The 9,341-nt window shown below is 56.7% G+C and overlaps 3 protein-coding genes across 3 annotated transcripts; 1 reads left to right on the top strand and 2 right to left on the bottom strand.

Moving 5' to 3' along the window:
- Nucleotides 1–213: 213 nt before the first annotated feature.
- C8A04DRAFT_34300 (S-adenosyl-L-methionine-dependent methyltransferase) lies at nt 214–1,659 on the bottom strand (the record flags this gene model as incomplete). Its single annotated transcript, XM_062782784.1, has 3 exons — nt 214–992; nt 1,227–1,434; nt 1,498–1,659. 3 exons carry the CDS (start codon nt 1,657–1,659, stop codon nt 214–216), a joined length of 1,149 nt encoding a protein of 382 aa, XP_062640447.1.
- Nucleotides 1,660–2,231: 572 nt separating this feature from the next.
- On the top strand, nt 2,232–3,206 carry C8A04DRAFT_24867 (dehydrase and lipid transport-domain-containing protein; the record flags this gene model as incomplete). Its single annotated transcript, XM_062779332.1, has 1 exon — nt 2,232–3,206. One exon carries the CDS (start codon nt 2,232–2,234, stop codon nt 3,204–3,206), a length of 975 nt encoding a protein of 324 aa, XP_062640446.1.
- Nucleotides 3,207–4,488: 1,282 nt separating this feature from the next.
- C8A04DRAFT_24866 (uncharacterized protein) lies at nt 4,489–7,254 on the bottom strand (the record flags this gene model as incomplete). The annotated part of the gene is made up of 3 exons (XM_062779331.1): nt 4,489–5,277; nt 5,370–7,083; nt 7,247–7,254. The coding sequence occupies 3 exons, from the start codon at nt 7,252–7,254 to the stop codon at nt 4,489–4,491; spliced, it is 2,511 nt and encodes an 836-aa protein (XP_062640445.1).
- Between the last annotated feature and the right edge of the window lie 2,087 nt (nt 7,255–9,341).

Genomic DNA, 9,341 nt, shown 5'->3' with positions numbered 1-9,341 from the left:
GGGCAGCTTGAAAGCCGGGGGAGCTCGGGCCTGGTGGGGCCATCGCTCAACAAGAGTGAACACTCGGCCTACTTTGTACTGTCAAAGGGGTTTGAACACATGATGGACGGGTAGAAACACAAAGGCACAGTACCGTGACACAAGTTCTTTCTGCTCTTTCCTTGTCATTTGATTTTTTTTCATTTTTTTTTCATTCTTTGTGACAATTGTCATTTACTTTTTTCTAAAGCGGCCCTGGATCCAGCACCGATACATCTTGAGCTTCTTGGCACGGTTCACCAACAGTCTACGATCAACACCGAGCTCTTCTATGCCGAATCTGACCGCTGGCTGCGATGTTGGGGCAGCCTCAGCAATTTGTTCGCCCTCGGTGGCCAGCCCACTGGGCTCGCCGCTCCATATTTCGGCCAGCTCGTCCTTCTCAAAGAAGTAGACACGCGTGCCGTCGCCGCGGACATAAAAGTTCTCTTCAAGGTACCGCCCCTTCTTAAACCGCACCTGGGCCAGGTCCCCTCTCCCATAGTCACGGAAGCAGACCTCGCCACCAGGCTTGAGCACGCGGTATACGTTCTCTACCGCCTTCTGCCACTGCAATGGGGAAAGTGCAGAGAAGATGAACACCATGACCGCCACGTCCACTGATCCCTCTTCCAGGCCGGGAGGGAGCTCCTCGCCCGCTACGTCCCATACATCGGCTTGCATCACCTCTGGGTTATATGACTCATGGCTGCGCATCACCTCAACCGCCTTCTTGGAGAAGTCGCAGGCATGCAGTCTGAGTTTCGGGTTCTTGTTTTGGGCGAGAACAGGGAAGGCCGTGTTGCCCGCCCCGGCGCCTATTTCTAGGACCGTGACGGGTCCGGCGTCCTCTTGAATCACCTTGTCCAAGATCGGAAACTCTTGCTGGAGCCACTTTCGATCCTTAAAAAAGTTGGCCGTGTTGTTCTTGTAAAACAGATTCCACCACTTGGCTGGGTCTGAGTTGAAACGTGCTATTATTGACCAGTTAGCCGATTGCCTAGAGACCAAAGGGAGGCGAACATCGACCGAAAGGTAAGAAGGCGCATCAGATGGGAGCGAAAGACTATAAAATACATAGGTGTCTTCATAGAAATTCAGATGAACTATGCTTATGAAATGTAAATCATCACAAGCGCCGGCGAGTTGGCACACAGCCAACCCAACGGGAAGAGGCATTGAAAACCGAAACAAAGAAAACCACTCACTCTTATCAAAATCCGACACGGGCGCCTGCCGCTGCATCGCATACTGCTGCTCTGCGTACTCTTTGTACGTGTCGTCCGTCTCGACGTGGTCCCACGCATTGAACTCGAACACGTCGTCCTCCTGGTTCAGGTACCGCGACCCAAACTGGAACGGGTCGCTCCTCTTTTGGTTGTACTGCGGATCGTGCGACCGGTGGGGAGGGGTCGCCTCAGCGCCAGTGCTAAGAGCAGCGGTCGGAGTAGCGGCAGCAGTAGCAGCAGCGGAAGTGACCACGTCGGGAACGCCACTGGGTGTACCCGCAGACGGCAGCTGCTCGTCCGGTGCTATTTCGAGCGAGGAGATCGCGGCGGCTAACTTCTCGGGGGCATCAACGCCAGCAACGCCAGCCGGGGAAGCCGGACCAGCCACGGCTTCGGCGCTGTCAACCGTCATCGTGGACAACGGAGTGTTGTTGCTCAAGAGAAAGGGAAACGGGAGGCAAAGAAGAGAAAAATTGTAGGGGCAGGCCTATGAGAAGCAGCTAGCAGAAGCTGCAGGTCATTGAATGGCCGCGGAAGAGATCCAGGCTCGGCGCAGCAGCATTTCGGAAGAGGGAGGTTTCCGATTTGAAACTTGGAGCGGGAAAAGAAGGTTTTTTTTGGGAAGGCGAAGAAAAAAAAATTGTTGCGGGGGAAATGGCATGCGGACACCGAGTGGGGTTTTGTGGTGCAGGGAGTAAAACTTTACACTCTCCATGTGCAGGGGGGTCCCACCAGGCCTCGGGAAGATCTTATCTGCGTGCGCCCAGTATGAGACGATCCGTTTGTCAGAATTCAACAACACGAACCAGAACCAATTCCCCTCGATAGCCGCCATGGAAGGCCAATAACACCAATGGCGTAGCGAAAAGGCTACACCTGATCCCGCGACCAATACAATACTGTGCTATACGAGTATCCAGCGCCGAGCTTCACACTCGAGTCACCATTGAACCCTCTCGACGTCCTTTCTTCACCTCCTGCGACATGGCACCTCGACTCCCACCACCAGCACGCCAGCTGTTCACAACCCGGCCCTCTCTGAGCCCACACCTACACTCTTCCCTCTCAACCTTACCAATATCACACCCCACTCCTCTCACAACAACAACACCCCCAACGAGACCAACCTCCTACCGCCCTCTCTCCACAACCCCCCGACACCCCTTCCTCCTCTCCGCCCTCTCCAGCCTCACCAACAGCAGCGGCCAAAACCCACCCCCACCCAAAACCATCCACGTCCGCCGCGTGCTCCCCTACCGGCCCTCCCAAATCTACACCCTCATCACCGATATCGACGCCTACACCCACTTCATTCCACACTGCCCTCACTCACGCGTCACGCAATGGATTGACTCCCCAGTACCGCCACCACCCTCGCAACCGCCCACCACAACCACTGCCACAACCACTCCCGCAGCCACAACGACGACAGCAACACCACCACCAACAACAACAACCCGCCTCCCAGCCCTCGCAGACCTCACAGTAGGCTGGGGCCCCTTCACGCTGAGCTATACCTCCCGCGTGTACTGCATCCCTGGGCGAATCCTCGAAGCCGTCAGCGGGAACGCAACCACAGGGATATCCGCTGATGTCTTGCGGTCTGTTGGGTATCCCGTTGCTGATGGCGGCGCGCCCGCAACAACAAATGCAAACACCAAAATGGAAGCGTTATTTGAGAGTTTAGCGACACGGTGGACTGTCGAACCTATCGTTGGTGGTGGTGGTGGTCGGCGACGGCCGCAGGAGCAAGATGGACAAGGACAAGGACAAAGACAACAACACGGGGGCGGCGGTGGTAGTGTGCCAGACACAAACTGGACCGAGGTGACGCTGAGCGTATCATTTCAGTTCGCAAACCCCGCGCTGGGGTTTGCAGTAGGCCGATTGGCAGACGAAAAGGCCGAGGAAATGGTGCAGGCGTTTGAGGGCCGGGCGCGGCAGCTGTACGGGAGATGACGGACGAGAGATAGCATGAGTGGTAGCGGGTGGTATGTAGCAGATTTAGCAAGAAGGTCGGTGATTGGTGATGATTGCTGGAATGGGATGAAGTTGTGTATATGGCAATCAAACCCCCGTACACACAAAGATGAGAGGAGAAGCAAAACGTGGAAGCCCACCTGCGTTGTTGGCACGTACGTGTATGAAACAATGTGTATATGATTTTTGTCTTTTTTTTTCTCTCTCTTCTTGTTGCTAGTATTTTGATGGGGGGCATATAGAACAGAAAATAGAAGGGCGAGTAAACAAAAAACATCCAACCAAACATAATGCCTGAAACAAACAACTTTAAACGACCAAATTTCAAAACTCAAGTAAATCAGAGGGAAGGGAAGAAGCAGGGAGTAACGCAACCACAATCACCACCATCACCACCAAGCAACCAACGGCTCGCTCGTCTAGACTCAGTAAAGGGACCAACCCCCATCATCAAAAAAAGCCAGACATCTCCCGCTCTACCGGATGGCCACCGATTCTCTTTGCGCCGGGAAACCCATAGCAAAATTTCGCTGCAGCATCACCGTACGCCACCTCCCACAACACCGCTCGACGCCCAGGCTCCAGACCCTCGAATGCGCCTCCCTGAGTCCCCTGAGTCACCCAAACAGCTCCGTCGACATCGTCATATACCAACACTCATTCCCCACCATCCACCCCGCTTCATTGATCATCGTTTATCGTTCATCAGCCCATCAACCTCATCTGCTCTTCCCTACACAAGTCCTCCCTCAAACCCCACCCAGACCTTGGCTAAAACAGCCGCAAATAGCCAAAAGTCCAACTCAAACAAATCAAGCCAAGAAAGCAACTACGCAAATCCAATAACAAAAAGCAAAAGAGAAAATAGAAAAAAGCGAGAAGGTATCAAAAGCCAAAGGAAGCCGCGCAAGATGTGGGGAAGATAGAATATCTAGCAAGGTCGGAGCCAGAGTGAGAAGGGAAGTGCTGTTATGGTACGGCCGAGATTATCGTTGGGAATTGCCGATGCCGTCTATATCATTCGCTCGTTCATAGGTAAGGACTTTCTGGATGGGTAGCGGACGGTGCTCAGGTTCGTCGCTCCAGCAAGTACAACGAGTTCCCGGGTTTAATGCTTCTTCCTAGATAGAAGCAGGTCTGTTAGTCTGCGAGTCGCGAATATTTGACTGATACGAGCATGACTGAGCGATGATGTAAAACATTATGGGCAATTGTGGGAAAAAGAAAAGAAAAACAGAAAAAAAGGCAAATGCAGAACGAATCAGACAGACTTGGGCAGCCACATGTGGGCGGGATATAGAAAGTAAGACGTTGAGTGCTGGGGCCGGGGCTTGGAAGAGGAAGAAGAGCGGTGCTGGGGCGGGGGCGGGGGAGTGATAAAGGTCACGTTGTGCTTGTTGTTGTTGTGTTTGCGGTGGTGGTTTTGGGGATCATCAGGGTGCGGGGGCAGGACGACACCAACGTACTTCTTGCTGCTGCTGCCGCTCTTAGGCTTGCTCCCAGCCATCCACCCAAGCATCGAGGACGGTGCGGCCTTGTCCTTGCGGCGCACTTTGCCCGGATCGACCGTGACAATCTCCGGTCCCATCCCCCCCGGCCGGACAACCCGCGCGCCCGGGGGAAGGCCGCCCGGCGGCAGCGGGCCGGACCATACTCCACCCGGCGGAGGGGGTGGGATACCCATACCGCCAGGGCCGCCAGGACCACCGCCGGGGCGAACGGTTTGCGGGCGACCGGGGATGTAGGTCGTACCCATGTTGGCGGGTCGTTGCTGGGGGTGGACACCGGCCTGTGGGTGACCGGGCATGTTGGGCGGGCGGGGGATCGTGCCGTGGGGCATGTTCGCGGGCATCGGCCGGTTGATGAGGGGCGCCTTGTCCATGGGCCACATGTGCATGGTGATCGCCCAGTCGGGCTCAACCACCTTTTCCCAGACGCTCGGGAGTATAATGTCGCCATTGGGGCCAATCAGGTCGTAGTGGCCTTCTTGGACGTGCGGGCCAATGACCTCGACGTGCAAGAACGCTTGCTTGATGAGCTCCTCCATGCCCTGTAACGAGGGAGGTTAGTTGGTTGGTTAGTGGATATGAACGCAGATACGATGGAATTGCGACCATGGGGGACGGGGCCTCGGCTACATACCTGCCATGTCTGGCAAATGTGGAAAGGGAAGCTGAACTTGCGCCCGACGGCATCCTTGAACTTGATCGGCGGTTTCTCTGCGTCCTTGGTCGTTTTCTCAAGCTTGGCCTTCGCTTCCTCAAGCAATTTCTTCTTGAGGGCTTCTTCCTCCTTCTTCTTCTGAGCCTCTGCTTCCTTGGCTTCCTCCGCTGCTTTGCGTTCGGCTTCGACCTTCTCGCGCGCCTCGAGCTCCGCCTTGAGCTTGGCTTCCGCCTCGAGCTGCTTCCGCCACTCGGCTTCCTCGGCGGCCTTCTTCTCAGCAGCTGCCTTGGCTTCCGCTTCAGCCTTCTGGGCGGCTTCGATCTTTTCGCGCTCGGCGCGGACCGCGGCCGCAAGCTTCTCCTCTTGCTCCTTGATGGCCGCCTCGAGGGCCCGTTTGGCGTCTTCCTCGATCCGTTTAAGTCGCTCAGCCTCTTCAGCAGCCTTCCTCGCGGCGGCCTCCTTGGCTTCTTCCTCCGCCCTGATCCGCGCGCGTATTCTTTCCTGCTCTTCCCGGACGGCAATTTCAATGCGAGCCTTGGCTTGGGCCTCCGCCAGTGCCGCAGCTTCCGCTTCGCGCATCTTCCGCTCCTCAGCAGCCTTGAGCTCGGCCGCGAGCTTATCGCGGGCCTCCTGCTCGATCCGCCGCATAGCTTCTTCCTGCTGCTTCTTTCTCTCCTCCTCCGCTTTCTTCTCGGCCGCCAGGCGCTCCCGTGCTGCCCGATCGGCTTCGGCCTGCGCTATCTCGATGGCCTTCTTCGCCTCCTCCTGCGCTCGTTGCATGTCCTCCATGCGTCTCCTGAGGGCGTCCTCTGCTTCCCTCTGCATGTTCGCCTTGAGCTCTGCCAGCCTCTCCGCCTCGGCCTTCTTCTTTTCCTGCTCCTCAAACTTGGCGAGCTGGGCCTTCAGAGCCTCCATCTCCGGGTTTGGCTTCTCGGGCGGAGGGGGCGCAGGCGTCGGGGGTTTCGGCGGCGCCGGAGCCTCGGTTGGTGGCGGCGGCGGGGCGTTGTACATGTACGGTTGCAGGTGCGGCGGCGGCATGCCAAAGCCTCCCGGTCCACCACCGCCGCCGTAGTAATTGTGACTATTATTTTGGTGATACGGCATCATGTCGTAGCCGCTGTGCCCCCCGCGGTGCTCATTCCCGAAGAAGTTGGAGCCATTGTTGCCCATGGGCGTCGGCGAGAAGGGGTTGCGGTAATCTTGGTAGGGAACCATCTGTCCATTGTAGTGGGCTGGTGGCATGTAGCCAGCGTGGCTCTGAGCGTAACTGGTCGATTGATGGCCGCCCCTGGCGCCGTAAAAGGCACCCTGAGTCTGCGGGGGATGCCCGTAACCTCGCCCGTACGGGTGGTAGTCGTCGGACGGGTCACCCATTGGGGGTATAGAAGGTGCGTGATGCGGAAATTGATGCTGCCGCACGGCAGGGATCCTGTGGTCGCGCTGGTTACCTCCGCTGCGGAACGCACCGGGGCTATAGGGCCGTGAATGGCCGTGGGCGGCGAGGTGATATCCAGACGCAGAGTCGTCAGGGTCGATTTCGTGAGGCCAATGGCTGCTGTCGTCGTCCTCCTCCTCCTCGTCGTCGTCGTCGTCGGCTAGCGACTCGCTGTAATCCTCGCTCTGCTGTGACGTCGATTCGTCGTCGTCGAGGGAGCTGGAAGAGCTGTGTTGTTGTTGGGTTTGTCGACGACTCCTGTGAGTGGGAGCGGGAAAATTAGTACGGCGGGTCGATCGCGGGGTGGCAGGAGAGTTGGGACGAGAAAGATGGGGTCATGCGGCGTAGTGATCGAGGCCATTCAAGCGGGTGAAGGGGGCGTGTGTGTGTACACGACGAGTAGTCAGCGTGGGGGACTTACAACGGCATTGGAGATGCTTATATCCGTTCACGTTTTGCGCTTGACGAAGAACAATCCGCAACGGGAAAAGCGGAGTCAGAGAGGTGACCTAGATTGCAACTTCGATTGGCGGCAAGCTTAAGGCTGCTTGGTCCGAGTTGGCGGTCCGGCGGTTGGCGGTGTGCGGTGGTGAGAGAGGGATTGCAGGGGTGCCGGGGGTTGGGATGCGCAAAGCTTGAGAGGGGACTTGGGTGAGCTGTGTGTTTTGAGAACGTTGTGTGTGTTTTGGGCGAGGGCCAGAAATTCTCTCTTGTCTGGGTCGGGAAAAGTGCGTGAGAAGGTTCTGTGACGAGGTCGTCGGCGTTTCAAGGGCTGGTTCTTCGGCAAAATATCGACGCACGGCCGCAGCTTTGTTGGGCGCGAAAACAAGGGAGGAGTCGATCGGGTATTGCGATGTGGTGGACAGGGCCGGCGAGTGGGCTGCGTCGCTGTTGTGGCTCTTTGCTGGTCAGTGGGAGAGTGGCAAGTGGGAAGCGATATGCACCAAACGCCTAGACCAGACTCCGAGTCCACTCGAGGGCTGCGAGGGGCTGCGAGGGGCTGCCGAGAGAAAAGAGACAGGGGGCGTGAGAGGACGGGGCAACCCAAGGCGCAGCGGAATTGGACCCTTAGCCCATTCCGTCCGCCATGGTGAGAGGAAAGGCAAGGGCTGGGATTCTGAACTGGGACACGGTCGTGATCAAGTCGAAAAACATCTTTAAGGGAGGGGGAGCTGGTTATATTACATGGAGGACATGGAGGGGGGGTGATCCTGCAACGCGGGGTCAAAGACTTGCCTGGGCTCTCTCACCTTCTGCTTCTGCCTTACTTGGTCTGGCTTGGAAGGGGATGGAGGGAACCAAAGGGAAGGCTGCGAGCCGGGCCAAGGCGAGACGCTCGTGACCTCGAGGTTCGATCGAGGACCGGAAGAGGCCGGTCAGCAGGCGGGCGATAGGCGGGCAGCCCGAGGAAACAAGGCACGTTGGACGGCGCGGGCACTCGTTCTGTGTAGATTACCGCACAAAGGGGGTTTAATACCCCAGTACTGGCATAGCGCATGTCAGTGAGGGGCTGCTTTGCCTAATGGGAACGAAAAGAAACCCCGCGATGGCAACCGAACCTCGACGCCCAGCGCAAAATAGCACCAGGGGAGTAAGGCAACCAGCCGGCAGACCCAACGAAGGGCACTAGCCTCCTTTGTGACCCAAGGTGCTTCTGCGGATATCGCGAAATGGGGGTAATGATGCCGGGGACGGGTGACACATAAGCAACGACCCTGGAATCCGTCGTTGTTGACAGCTGTCGAGGAGCGAGGCCACTGAGCCGCCAAGGCCCTCGACTGGGCAGCCGCAGCAGTTCTCTTCTCGACGCATGCTCCCGGAAGAATAGACAAGCAACGTAACCAGAGTGCCTCCACTTCCCAAGACGGAAATTGAACAGAAATGAAGGGCAATTGTGCCACAGTGTCAATTGCAAGGGAATGAGGTTTGCAAAAACAAAGACAAGCGAACGGGATAAGAAGAACGCCATAGTTGGTGAAATGCGGGGGAAAAAAGAAAAAAAGTCAAGAAAAGCAGAAATACTGTCACCGTACCAACAATACGGTCGAGGTTGACCTGAGTTGGGACGAATCTCAACTGTCGCTTCGGCAACTTCAGATGGATGGGTGTTCCCGCCCGTTGATCTCGGCGCGGTCGGGATGAACGCTGTGTGCCGACTCGGGTTGAACGAACCAAAAGTTTTTCGGTGTGGTGGGTGGGGTTTTTTGGTTCTCTTTTGCTGCGTTGTGGTGTGCACTAGCTGTGGTGAACCTTGAAGGATGCGTGGATGATTTGTCCTGCGCGTGGTGTCCCTGTCGCTCAGCGAGTTGGTGCTGCGAAAAATTGCTGCGAGATCTGGACAACGTTCTTCTGTTCGCTTGTTCGAAGGGTGGCGAGTTTCGAGCTTGTTGTTGCGTGGTTCCGGGTTTTGACAGGATCCGTTGAAGATGTTTGGTTGCACTTGAGTTTGCGTTGTTAGGTAGGGCACGGGGCGGGCTAATTCACTCAAGTCGGCAGTAAGTAAGAAAATCAGGAAT

Source organism: Dichotomopilus funicola, assembly GCF_033296635.1.
Source record: "Dichotomopilus funicola strain CBS 141.50 unplaced genomic scaffold C8A04scaffold_4, whole genome shotgun sequence".
In the NCBI taxonomy this organism is placed as follows: Eukaryota; Fungi; Ascomycota; class Sordariomycetes; order Sordariales; family Chaetomiaceae; genus Dichotomopilus; species Dichotomopilus funicola.
This window is presented reverse-complemented; position numbering and strand designations above follow the sequence as displayed.